This window comes from Nannospalax galili, unplaced genomic scaffold (assembly GCF_000622305.1).
Source record: "Nannospalax galili isolate Female #2095 unplaced genomic scaffold, S.galili_v1.0 scaffold278, whole genome shotgun sequence".
In the NCBI taxonomy this organism is placed as follows: domain Eukaryota; kingdom Metazoa; phylum Chordata; class Mammalia; order Rodentia; family Spalacidae; genus Nannospalax; species Nannospalax galili.
In genome coordinates, this window is record NW_008347536.1 from 6,145,961 (window position 1) to 6,160,135 (window position 14,175).

General features: G+C 36.7%; 1 protein-coding gene and 1 pseudogene across 2 annotated transcripts in view; both read left to right on the forward strand.

The window, feature by feature from the left end:
* The window catches only part of LOC115072214, a 709-nt pseudogene extending 546 nt beyond the window's left edge, over window positions 1-163 (forward strand).
* Ccdc90b (coiled-coil domain containing 90B) overlaps window positions 1-14,175 on the forward strand; it is a 26,854-nt gene that overhangs the window by 7,149 nt on the left and 5,530 nt on the right. For both annotated transcript variants that reach the window (XM_008844187.3, XM_008844188.3), the window contains exons 3-8: window positions 728-831; window positions 6,861-6,962; window positions 8,675-8,716; window positions 8,795-8,866; window positions 9,449-9,502; window positions 11,554-11,668. In XM_008844187.3, coding sequence (XP_008842409.1) covers window positions 728-831; window positions 6,861-6,962; window positions 8,675-8,716; window positions 8,795-8,866; window positions 9,449-9,502; window positions 11,554-11,668 — 489 coding nt within the window. The remainder of the gene's footprint in view (window positions 1-727; window positions 832-6,860; window positions 6,963-8,674; window positions 8,717-8,794; window positions 8,867-9,448; window positions 9,503-11,553; window positions 11,669-14,175) is intronic.

Below are 14,175 nucleotides of genomic sequence, written 5' to 3' on the forward strand. Positions count from 1 at the left end.
TACCTCCATGGGTATTTCATGACATAGGTGCACTTACATTCATGCAGGCAATATACTCACATGCATAGACTGAAATTAATTAATTAAATATTTTTTAAAATGTAATAAAATTAAAGAACAATGTATTTTCAGATATCACAATGGTAATATATTACAAGAATAGTTGGTTAGTAGAGTAGAAAGGTATTCGAAACACATACATAGAATTTAGCACATGTTAAAGACACGTTAGAGAAAGACTAATAAGTAAAATGAGAAACGATATAGCCATTGGAAAAAATATATTAAATCCATTTATAGAAATTCTAGATAGATAAAGACCTAAATATTAGGTTCTTAGGAATCGATAATAGAAAGTTTTGCAGAAAAATAAGCAAAGGCCATTTAAATAGCAGCACACAGAAAAATAACCAAAAATGTATATAAAGATGCTTAATCTCATTATCAACAAGTACAAATTGAAGTACAAATTAAAATAATGAAATTCCATTTTTATGCCAATTATATAGTCAAATCAGAAAAGACCAGAAATACTCAATTTCATTGTAGATGTAGTATTTTTACCTGGAATTGCAGAGTACTTTTAGAAAAATAAAGCATTGTCTGTCATATTTTTAGTCGTAACTATTTTCTAAGTATAATAATTTACACGTTGAGTAAAGTTTGCTAGCTGTCTCCTGATAGTGATATGCACGTGTTAAAATGTAGACTAATTTGCTGCCTACAGGATTTGGCAAAACACAAGCAGAAACAATCGTGTCAGTATTAACTACTTTATCAAATGTCAGCCTGGATACTATCTATAAGGAAATGGTCACTCAAGCTCAACAGGTAAGATGTTTGTTTTTATCACTTCATTCCATTTCATTAGATGGTGCTTTTCAAGGAAGGAGGAAAGGAAGGACTTAAAGAAGGGGTGGGAAGGAAGGCCTTTCGTAGAGTTCATACCTAGAAACTAAAGAGTTAGGGTAGTCCTAACAAGGTTATGGTGGTACAGAGAGTGTAGAGTTCTTTCGTCTTCCATTGTGTGAGATAAATAGATTCCTTCCGTCATTTGATGGTGGTAGACTTTAGTAAAACAACTTTTCCCCCCTGGAAAACCCTCCATATTAAAGCTCACCTTTCTATATGGTATAACACATTGACTCCTGGTCTTATATCTGCATGGTTAATTTTCACAGAGTTTGAAAGGTAGGAAAGGACTGACATGGCTAGAAAAGACTTGAATTTTTTTTCTTTTTCTATTTTTTGTTTTTTCAGGGTTTTTTGTTTTTTTGTTTTGTTGTTTTTCTTTGACAGGGGTCTCCCTAATCCCAGCCCACCTGGAAGTCACTATGCAGACCAGGCTGGCCTTGATCTGACAGAGATACACCTGCCTCTGTCTCACAAGGGCTGGGATTAAGGAAAAGACTTTATAAGTTGCCTAGCTAAGATGTTTTAATTTGACTAGATATGAAATTCTTTAAATTTTTTTGAATATGTATTTTGTGTGTATGTATATGTATGTCTGCAGACAAGTACATACCACAATGTAGGTGTGGAGGTCAGAGGACAACTTGGAGAAGTCTGTTTTCTTCCTTTACCATATAGGTCCTGGGGATTGAACTCAAGTTGTGAGGTTTGGTGGCAGGTGGCAACTTGCACTTGCTGGCTCACATATTTTTAAAGCCTTCACGTTGTGATTATATACACCCCAAAGAAGCAATAAAATAAACTGTTAAAGACTCTTCTTTATACTTACATTGTTTTTTCAAATTTAATCTTTCTCATTGGGTAATTATTTCAAAGCACATACATAAAAATAGGATTTCTTACATAAAATTAAAATATGGTGTATAAAATTTTATTCTTTTAAGGGTTATAGAAAATCAAAAGCTCTTAAAGATTTTTGCTATAATCCCCAACTAGGAATTATAATATTGATTCCTTACATTTAACTTGCCTTTAAATTTTTACTTTTAAAATTTGTATTATTTTTAGTTTAGCTTATTCAGGATCATGCAGACTAGAAATTTCACTGTGGTGGGGGGAAAGGGAGCCAAACTTTAATTTATTTTTCCAAAGCTCTCATCTATTGATGTTTTCAATAAAGTATTAATTTTTAAGCCTGTCATTTTTGTAAGCATGAATTAAAACTGATAAGGAATATTCATGCTGCCAGAACCATTTTGATTCTACATACAAAAATAGGATTAAGTATAGGAATATTATGGTTAAGCTTTTGGCCTTTTAAATTTTTTAAATAATTATTTTATGTGTATGAGTGTATTGTCTGTATGTAGGTAAGTGCATCCATGTCATGCAGTGTCCACAGAGGTTAGAAGAGGACATTGGAACTGGAGTTAAAACGGTTGTGCTGTGTGGGTGCTGGGAATCAGCCAGTGCTCTTTAACCACTGAGCCATCTCTTCAGCCCCAAACTTCTGGCTTTTTAAGGCCATGTTAAGTCTGATTCATCTCTCATTATTTCACAAAAGGTACAACAGTCACACATATAATAGATTTGACTGCTTAATAAAGGTTTTCAAGATAGACTTTTGTGCTATTTTGTAGGGTTTTGAGTCACAAGCTGTTTTGTTTGTTTTGTTTTGTGGGTTTTTTTTTTTTTTTTTTCGTCCTTTTGAAGACAGGGTCTCCCTGTAACCCCAGCTGACCTAGAATTCGCTATGTAGAGCAGGCTGGCCTTAAACTCACAGAGATCCCCCTAGGTGTGCCACCACACCTAGCTAACAAGCTATATTTTTATGAAGAATGTAGATAATTGTTTCCATTCTACCAATGGGGAAACCAAAGAAGTTAGTAGCTATTCACAAACAGAAAGTGGCAATTTAAGTTCAAATCCTGACAGCCTAATAGTCCATCTCATCATAGTTTTTTTTTTTCTCCTCTTACTTTTTAATTGTAAACACTTCACAACATCTTATTCATGGATCACACTAAACAGTATCCCTGTAATGAAGGATTTTCACAGACTCTTGCTTTGCAGCTAGTCATTCGAGTGAACCAATACATTTTCCAACATATTCAAGCAGCATGAAGATAATGTGACTACAACAATGACACATGATGCAGGCACCAACCTCCACCAGCCTTTAGCATCCCGATGCTGACTGTGGAAATTGAATCTGGCACCAGTGGCTTGGCTTTTATGCTACTGCATATGACCTCAATGCTTATTTCAGGTATTCAGCTCATCTTATGCTGGCTTGCTTAGTAAAGGTGCTGGATTTGAACTTCCTTTGTTTTGCATCTGCATCCAGGACATAGGTAGGCTGGTACTGGGCACACACTTGGCCTTTGGCCTCTTCCCTGGAGCTTCACTGCTTTCTAACTGGTGGTAGAATATACCAGCCAGAAATGTGCCCCTCTGACTCCACTTTCTCAGAGGCCCCATGTTTATTTTCTTATAATAGGAGTTCTGGTCCTGAAGTAAACCCAAATATGGAAGAGGGGGTAGAGAGATTGTAAGAGATAGGGGTGGTGCATGACCATAAGGAAACAGATTCTTACAGGTTCCTGAGAACTTGCTCATATGAACTTAAAGCAATGGTGACAGCATGCATAAGACCCATGCCAAGCCAATAAGGAGAAGAAAAAAAAAAAAAAAAAAAAAAAAAAAAAAAAGCATAGAGGGGCTGGAGAGATGGCTCAGTGGTTAAGAGCACTGGCTACTCTTGCAGAGTTCCCAGGTTCAATTCCCAGCACCCAAATGGTGGCTAACAACCATCCATAACTCCAGTTCAAGGGAAATATGAAACTCTTCTGATCTCTGCGGGCATTACACAACATGGGTACACTTACCATACATGCAGGCAATATACTCATAATATAAAAATATTAGATAAAATTTTTTTTAAAAACAGCATGGAACTGGGGAAATGGGCAGGAGGCTATAACCAACTAGCCAAAATGTAGAGACTGTAGAGTGCATGTCCCTGGATAGGATCACTATAATCTATAAGACTTCTGCCACCCAGGGCTCAGGGACCATTGCAGAAGAAGGGGTGGAAAGACTATAAGAGCCAGGGTGATAGATGATCACAAGGAAACAGCTGGGAACTGGCTCATATGAACTTTTACTGCAATGTTGACAGCATGCACAAGACTCATGCAAACTCATACCAGACAAAAACTCAGCATAGATGTGGGGAAATGGGTAAGAAGTCACAACCTTAGCTGAGGTTAACCTTAGTTTAACTACTGGCAACTGATCACTCCTGGGTGAGGGAGAGTTGGCCTTCTGTAAGGGAGTGTTGCTAGATATGCTGAACAGGTTCCAGTGGATGAACTCACACCAAGTGACATTTGGGGACACAAACTTGACTGATATTTGACAGAATGCATGAAATTCTTTTTTCTTTTTTTTAAATTAATTTAATAACCACATGATTAGAAGAAGCATGTCAGTACACCATTAACATATTCAATAACAATTTCCAGAGCAAAGATGCATCTCTTTCAAAATGAGAATGCATTAAATTCTATGGGGGGAAGGTACAGATGGGGAAGGGTCTAAATATGATTGATGTGTTATATGAAATACACAAAAATTCAATAAAAATATACATTGAAAAAAACGATCCTAGTACTCTTTTTCTTGGGATAAAGAATCCAGGATGTGGGTGCTCTATACTAGTAATTAGGTGTGTGCAAGGAAGGCTTGTGGGAGGTAGTGAATAGACTTGAGAAATTTGGTTATATAGAGCAACTTTAATAAAAGAACACAAACTGTTTAGCTTACACAGCAGACCCTCTCTCAGAGTTCTAAAGGGTGAAAGTCCCAGATCAGGAGCCATCATAGTCAGGTTCTAGTCAGGGCTCTTTTCCAGGTTATAGGCAGCCATCTGTGTCCTGTGTCCAGCAAGGAAGACTGAGACTGTTCCCATCTCCTCCTCTTATAAAGGTACTAATCCCAAATAGGGGTTCCACCCATATGACCCCACCTCAACCATCTCATTGGGAATTAGGCCTAAACATAGGAACCTGACAGGGACACAGACATTCAATCTGTAGCAGTTTGGTTCATAGCCATGTCTCTGTGGGATAAAAAGAATCAACTTCAGTAAAGCCCTTCTCTTAAAGTGAGCATTTTCTATTAAGAGAGAAAGTGTGTTGGTTTGTGACTTAACAGCTTTTCTTCTTGGGGTATGTCCTGGCATCACCAGAGATCTGAGGACACACAGATCACTGTGCTTAAAACAGGGACTACCTTGGTTTCATTTCATCTGTGAAATATGTTTGGCACTTGACTCCCTCATTCCCATTGTGTCATAAAGTTGTTTTTAAAGATATGTACTCGCATACCCTTTGAAGAGTAAGTTATCTTAGTTTCCACATAACCTAGTTTCTTCACTGTATGTTTGAAATTGCAATGCCCTCTGTTAACAAAAGGTCAAGTTTTCAGTCTTTCTCTCCTATATCAAACTGCAATTCCAGTAAATTAACCCAGCCACAAACTTTAAAAATAGGACTAGTAAGTTGGGCATGGTAGCACACACCTTTAATCCCAGCACTCGGGAGGCAGAGGTGGGCAGATCTCTGTGAGGCCAGCCTGGTCTACATAGTGAGTTAGTGTGTTCCAGAACAGCTGGGGCTACAGGAAGACCCTGTCTCAAAAAGATCAACAAAAAAAAAGAAAGGGAAGGGAGGGAGGAACGAAGGGAGGGAGGGAGGGAGGAGGGAAGGAAGGAAGGAAGGAAGGAAGGAAGGAAGGAAGGAAGGAAGGAAGGAAGGAAATAAAGGGAAAAAAATGGGACTAGTGATACTGCTCGTTTGGGCTTTTTGCATTATTTGTAAGCCTGTTAATATAAGGTCCTTTTCAAGATTACACTCTGCTTTTTCTTTTGGTGGATAAATTATAACTGCTTAATTTGAAGAACTTGAATATGGAAACAGACTTTGTAAGATTGCCTTAAGTCATTTCTACAAAATGTTCCTCCTGATGGGTGTGTTTAGTGCACATCAGCAATCCCAGCACTTGAGAGGCCTTTAAGAAAACCTTTTCTCAAAAAAAAAAAAAAGAAAAAGAAAAAGAAAAAATTTAAGCCCCGCTTTAAAAGCAAATATTTATAAGCAAAGCAAATGTTTATGAATCTATCAGGTAGTATGTACTTTTTCTTTCATATATTCTCTGTGGTGTCAAGAGACCAGAAAATTTAAGTAAAACTATGTTATAAGGGGAAATTATTTTAGCTATATATTTTATCTATTTTGTTTTACCACCTGACTTAAAAATTTTATGTGTTGCCTGCATATATGTTAGAGGACTTATGCATGCATTACCACTGAGCCATCTCTCCAGACCCTACAACTGGATTTCTGATTCTTATTCAATATCTTGGTATTTTCAGATGGTAGAAAGCCCTTCAAAATTAAAACACTGAAAGATTATAAAACCCTTTCCATCTAGGTATTTAAAAAAAAAAAAAGCAAACCATTATTTTTTGAGGAATTCATAGGAGCTAAGTAAGCAGCTGTGTTGGGATTCTTTTCATTAAAGACCTAGATGTGGCTGGGCATGGTAGCACACACCTTTATTAGTCTCAGCATTTGGGAGGCAGAGGCAGGTGGATCTCTTGAGTGTTGGAGGTCAGCCTAATTTACATAGCGAGTTCCAGGTAAGACCCTGTCTCAAAAAGGTATTAATTGACCTTCATGGGAAATACATAATACAATTTTCATTCTTGAACTTCCTCATTTTTATCTTGGCATTTCAGGTATTTAATTTCATACTGTGTTTTTACTTAACCAATCATTAATATACCTGTTAGCATGTTGACATATTCTTTTAAAATTCCAGAAAACAAAAATAAAAGGATACCATTCCATGGATCTCCAGGTTATTTTTGTTTTGTTCTCTAGGAAATAACAGTACAGCAGCTAATGGCTCATTTGGATTCCATCAGAAAAGATATGGTTATCCTAGAGAAGAGTGAATTTGCAAATCTGAGAGCAGAGAATGAGGTGACAAATTTTTTAATTTTAACTTTCATTATTTTTAATTACGTATATTTGTGTGGGTCTGTGTGTAAGTGCAAGTATCTTGGAGACCAGAGCCATGGGATACCCATGGAACTAGAGTTACAGGCAGTTATGAGATGCCCTACATAGATGCTAGGAACTGAACTCAGGTCCTTTAGGAAATAGGGCTCTTATCCACTAAGCCATCTCTCTACCCCAAGGTAACATAATTTTTTTAAACATATTCTATTATTTTTATTTTAAGTGTGTGAGTGTTATGCCTGCATGTAGGTAAGTGCACTCATGTCGTGCAATGCCCGTGGAGGACAGAAGCGGCTGTTGGATCCCTGGAACTGGAGTTATGGATAGTTGTTAGCTGCCATGTGGGTGCTGGGATTCAAACCCGGGTCTTCTGCAAGAACAGTCAGTGTTCTTACTGCTGAGCCATCTCTCTAGCCCCGGTAACATAATTTTTTAACTTCTTGCTAAAAAAAAAGAAATGATCTCACTGAAATTCTCAAAGAATAAAAATATTTTTTTAAAAAACTGATTTTACAAGTATGCTACTTTGTAAATAATTTAGTAAGAGCAAATAATATGTAGTTATTAAATAAGTTTTTAAATTAAAAATACAATGTTTAGAGCTGGGCATGGTGGCATATACACCTTTAATTCCAATACTTGAGATGCAAAGGCAGAAGGATCTCTATGAATTCAAGAACAACTTGGTCTACACAGCAATTTCCAGGCTAGCCAGAGCTACATAGTGAGACCCTGTTTCAAAAAACAAACAAAAGCAAAAACAACCATAGGAAAAAATACATTGTTTAACCTTACCTAATTAACTTACATATAAAGTGAGTTAATTTCTTGCATACTGAATAAAAGTTGTAATTTTAGTATGTAAAAGTCACATATAAGGGAAAAATGAGTTCTTTATATAATACGAAATTTCTAGTATAGTTTATCATATGTTCTCTTTTTTTTTTTTTTTTTTTTTTTTTTTTTTTTTTAGGGTCTCCCTGTAGCCCCAGCTGTCCTGGAACTCACCATGTAGACCAAGCTGGCCTTGAACTCAGAAAGATCCACCTACCTCTGCCTCCCAAGTGCTGGGATTAAAGGCATGCGCCACCACGCCCAACTATATGTTCTCTTTTTTAACATTGGTTTTGTGTATGAGTGTTTACCTGCATGTATGTGCATACAGTGCCCACAGAGACCAGAAGAGGGCATCAAATCCCCTGGAACTGGATTATAGGTGGTTGTTAGCTGCCATAATATTGGTGCTAGGAACCAAACTCTGGTTCTCTGCAAGAGTGCTACAAGTGCTCTTAATCTCTTTAGTCCCTCATATATTGTTCTTAAAGCAGAAATTCTATGTATTTTATTTGATGCTGTGCTAATTGTCTTTGGCACTTAAGAGAAAAATGTACTTTTGTAGTTGTCAGAAATTTAAGTTATTCACTAGCTTAAATTTGTGTTTTTTTTTTTTGTTTGTTTGTTTTTTTTTTGAGACAGGGTCTCCCTGTGGTCCCAGCTAGCCTGGAATTCACTATGTTTACCAGGATGCTCTTGATCTCACAGAGATCTGCCTGCCTCTACCTGGGACTAAAGGCATGCACCACCATGCCCAGCCAGGTTTCATAATTTTAAAGTAAATCATAATAAGGCATTTTGGATTAATGCTAATTGTTTATGATCTCTCTTATTCCTAGAAAATGAAAATTGAATTAGATCAAGTTAAACAGCAGCTAATGGTAAGTGAAATTTATTCCACTAATTTCAAAATACTCGTTTACAAGATTATTTTTTAAATTATTCATTTTTTTTTAAAGCATGAAACCAGTCGAATCAGAGCAGATAATAAATTGGACATCAACCTAGAAAGGAGCAGAGTAAAAGACATGGTAATATGCTTTTGTTTGTTTTACTTTGTTTTTTAGAGACAGGGTCTCATTATGTAGCTTTGGCTAGCCTGGAACTTGCTATGTAGAGGCTGGCCTCAAACCAGATCCTCTTGCTTACTGGGATTAAAGGCCTGAACCACCATGTCCAGAAATATGCTTTTTATAAAAATCATATCTTTATTTATTGTGCATGTGAGTGTATGTGTGTAGGCACATGTGTGCCATGGCACACAGTTGGTCAGAACACTGAGAGTTCTTTCTACTGTGTGGGTCCTGAGGACTGAACTCAGGTTATCAGGCTTGGTGGCAGATACCTTTATCCACTGGCCCAGTAATGTACTTTTCAATTAACTTTGTTATTTATTCCTTTTTCATTCTTTTTGTCTTTTGTTATTATTGTGTATGTTGGGGGGACATACATGTCAGAGCATATATGTGGATATGAGAGACAACTGTAAAATTGGCTTTCTCCTCCCTTTATGTGGGTTCTAGGGATCCTCAGGCTTATGTAACAATTGTCTTTATCTGCCAAGCCAGCCCTCTTTTTTTTTTCTTTTAACCTGCTGGCTTCATATCCTTTAGTTTACAGATCAAGAAAGGCAACTTATGGAAGCAACCACCGAATTTACCAAAAAGGTAAGGTAGTATGTAGAAGTTTCCCTTCCATATATTTCATGTACTTGTGTGCTTTTATATCTATCAGCTTATTAAGTTTGGATTTTAAATTTATCTGTGATTTTTTTTTTTTTTCAACAGCTATTATAGTTAACCAACACTTTAAAGGAAAGCTGCCAGGGAAATAGTTGTACATGAGCTGTAACCTTGGAGTAAGAATTAGGCTTTCCAGAGCTGGAGAGATAACTCACCAGTTAAAAGTGCATACTACTCTTGCAGAGGACCAGTGTTCAGCTGTCAGCACCCACATGGATAGCTTATCCCCTGGCCTATACCTCCATTTCCAGGGGATCTGATGCCTCTGGCCTCTATGAGCACCTTTACTCATGTGCAAATAACCACATATGGACACATAACACATAATTAAAAATAATAAAATCTTTTTTTAAAAAGAGCCTCTCTACATACTTTTTATTTTTTTTAAATTATTCTGCTATCACTCTTTTTTTTTTATTTTTTTTTTATTTTATGTGTATGCGTGTATTGCCTGCATTTAGATAGGCGCACCCGTGTCATGCAATGCTTGAAGAAGTCAGAAGAGGCTGTTGGATCCCCTGGAACTGGAGTTACGGACAGTTGTTAGCTGCCATGTGGGTGCTGGGATTCAAACCCGGGTCTTTCTGCAAGAACAACCAGTACCCTTAACCACTGAGCCATCTCTGCAGCCCCAACATACTTTTAAAATTTTTCTTTTTTAGAAAACATGGTACCTTTTTTTTCTCTGAGAAAGGGTCTCACTGTGTAGACCAGGCTGGCCTTAAACTCACAGTGCTGGGATTAAAGGTTTGTACTACCACGCCTGACCATAGTAGCTACTTTGTAAAGGACAAAAATTTACTATTATTTAAGTTAATGTCTAGGTTTAAATAAGTATCTTTAAAAGCTTAAAAATTAGTATTTAATGATTAGCATGTGCCAGATAACATACATTTACTTGTGTCTGTTAATTCATTTAACATTCATATCAGCCTCTATAGTAAGTATTACTCATGCCTCAGCAGTTTGGAAGATGAGACACAAAAATGTTAAGATCACACAGCCAGCAGTTGGTAGAATTGGGGTAAAGCACAGATTCTAAGCCAAGTATGATAATTCTAGAACTCAAGGACCATCATGACTCTGAGGCCAGGCTGGGCTACTCTGTGAGACCCTGTCTCAAAAAAATAAAAAATAACCCACAAAGGAAGAGAGAGAAAGAACTTAGATTTTTTTTTAAACGCCATACTTACATATTTAGAACTCCTTGTCAAATCAGCAAATTCTCTCAACTAGTTTCTCAGCTCTTTTCCCTGTATATGCAGTGTTACCCACCAAAGATATGCCAGTTCCTTTCATCTTAATCCAAGTTCATACTATAAATATGGTTGGGTTTTTTTGTTTGTTTGTTTTGCAAAATATATCTAAATTTTTTTTCTATGTAAAGTGTTAACAATAATGTCCTAAGAACTTTACAAGAAAAGTAGTACTTGGATTAAGATTTTTGTTTCTTAATTTTTCATTTTATATTTAGTTCTCAAATATCTTGTGAGATTTTTTAATAGAATATGCCCACTATGACATAATCCTAGGAAATTATGTCCAAATATGAAATTGGAGGAATGTATTTGTCAGTTGGCAGCATTTATTTAGTGTTTTTAGTACCACTGTACTTTTACCCCATTTCTCCAATTAAGACTTGATGCATCATTAGCACTTAATTGAAGGTTTCTAATATAAATGTTTTTGCCTATAATATATAGGGACAAAATTTAAATTTTTAAGAATATATTTTTATTTTTTTATGTGCAGGAGTGTTTTGCCTGCATGTATATAAGTACACCATGCATGTGCAGAGGCCAGAAGAGGGTGTCAGATCCCCTGGAACTGGAGTTACAGATGGTTGTTAGCCCCCATGTGGGTGCTGGGATTTGAACCAGGTCCTTTGCAAGAGCAGCAAGTGCTCTTAACCACTGAAACATCTCTTTAAGCTCATAGGGACAAAATTTAATTATCTTCATTCTTATTTACTACAGGATACCCATACCAAAAGTGTTATTTCAGAGACCAGTAATAAAATTGACACAGAAATTGCTTCTTTAAAAACACTGATGGAGTCAAACAAACTTGAGACAATTCGTTATCTTGCAGGTAAGTCTTTCAGAGAAAGGAGTTGCTTTCAATGAATTTTTGGACCTGTAAGTTCCTACCCCTCTAGATAATCATACCAGTACAAAAAAAAGAGAAGGCTGTAGAACAGAGCTCCTTTACTGCTTTGTCCTCTGTATTGCCTGAAGAAGGTTCCAGGTCCAAGACAAATTTACCAGGAAAGTCTGCAGTCTGCTAATAGGAAATTGTATATGGAGATGGAGGAGAAAAACAAGTATAAGTTGATAAACTTGGGTATTCTACAATGAAATTTTTCATTTTATTACTTAAATTCTTTGTAAGATTTGAATAGAATTAGCTCATTAAAGTATGGGGCTGGTGAGTATGGCTCAGTGGTTAAGAACACCAGCTGCTCTTGTAGAGCATCTAGGTTCAGTTCACAGCACCCACCTGGGGACAAACAACCATTTGTAACTCCAGTTCCAGGGGATCTGACAAACCTTCTGGCCTCTGCAGGCAGTGCGTACATGTGGTGCACTTACATACATGTAGGCAAAACACTATATATACAAAATAAAAAGGGGCTAGAGAGATAGCTCAGTGGTTAAGAGCACTAGCTGTTCTTACAGAGGCCATAGGTTCAACTCCCAGCACCCACATGGCATTTAGCAGCTGTCCTTAACTCCAGTTTCAGGAGAATTTGACACCCTCTTCTGACCTCCACAGGCATTGTGTAGCATGGGTACACTTACACACATGCAGGCAATACACTCATACACATAAAATAAAAATAATATAATACTAAATAAAACAAAATAAATTTTAAATTTCTTTTAAAAAGATCACTAAAGTAGATGTAAGCTGTTTTTAAAAAAAGCACAAAAAATAGCAAGGGCGGTAGTGAAAAACCTCTTACCTTAAACTGACTGGGCACACACAGATACTGTTCCAAAATTAGATTGTCACATACTGAGCTCCACAACTGCCATCTCACCTGAGAGTTATACAGCGCCAGTGAGATGGGAAGAATGCACTAGTCAAGTATTATTTGTCTTTATTTCTTTCTATAAAAGGTAATGTACTTTAATTATAAGTTGTTTATATAATTCAAAGGCAGTAAAAGTGAAAGCCTTCTATTCCCTCACCGTCTTTATTTAATATTAGTAGTATGTATCTTTTCTGCTGTATATATAAATAACATTCAACTTGTAAAAAGTATTATAGTCTTCAGTTTTTTAAAATCAAATCATCTTAAATGTAAATCAACATCAATACATGTATAAACATCTTGTAAGTATAAAAACATAGTATTCCATTATATATAAATGCCATCATATATCCAACTATACCATTCCCAATTTTTCATCCTTAGGAGCAATGCTACTCTGAATATCCATGTGTGTATGCAGTTTACTAAACACACACACACACACCTATATATATGTATATATATGCACACATACATCTATACTCTTGTTACTATGCAAATTTAAAATTTGGAGAAGATACACATATTTTTAATTTGTATATTAGTAAACTGCTATACAAAATAGTATTCCTGATTATAGTGGTTTTCTGGACAGCCACCACTGATGGTGAGGTGGCAGGCTGGGTGAAGAATGAGTCTCATCCCTCAACTGATACATACCTCCTTCCTTTCTCAACTAGAAAGGCTCAGTTTTTACCTCCTTAAAACACTGGATTCCTGCTTAAAGTTGAAGAAATAATTCTAAAGTTAAATTTTGAAAGCCCCTACTTTAGCAGTCTTTAGAACTGAAGACCTTAAGTTTAATTGTAATGCCAAGAGAAATTCTAAAGCAGCCATTTGGAATGTTCATTTTCTTCCAAAATCAGTTCCAAAGCAACAAAGGAATGGTTTCAAATTCTATCCAGTATTACCAGGTATTCTCCTATTTACCTAAAGAATCGATTATCTTATTTAAAAGCAAAATCCTTTCACCCTCCAACTTGATGGTGATATTTTCAAAAAAGCTTTCATTCAGTGGTTTAGATGTACAAAGCAGAATCTAATATACTTAGTGGGAGTAGCAAAATAAATTAGCAAATTAGTAATTGTTTTAAAAAAACACTTCCTGACCTGAGTTTAGTTCCCAGAACCCACATCTGGTAGCTCACAACCTTACCTGTAACTCCAGCTCTAGAGGTTTCACTGCCCTCTTCTGACCTCTGTGGGTATATATATATATATACACACACACACACACACACACACACACACACAAATACACAAATATAAGAGCCTGGCATGGTAGCACAGGCCTATAATCCCAGCACTTGGAAGACAGAGGCAGGTGGATCACTGAGATTGAGGTCAGCCTGGTCTACATAGTGAGTTCCAGCCAGCTGGGACTAGAGGGAAAACCTGTCTCAAAAAACTAAAGCAAAGCCGGGCGTGGTGGCTCACGCCTTTAATACCAGCACTTGGGAGGCAGAGGCAGGTGGATCTCTGAGTTCAAGGCCAGCCTGGTCTACATAGCGAGTCCCAGGACAGCTTGGGCTACAGGGAGACCCTGTCTCAGAAAGACCAA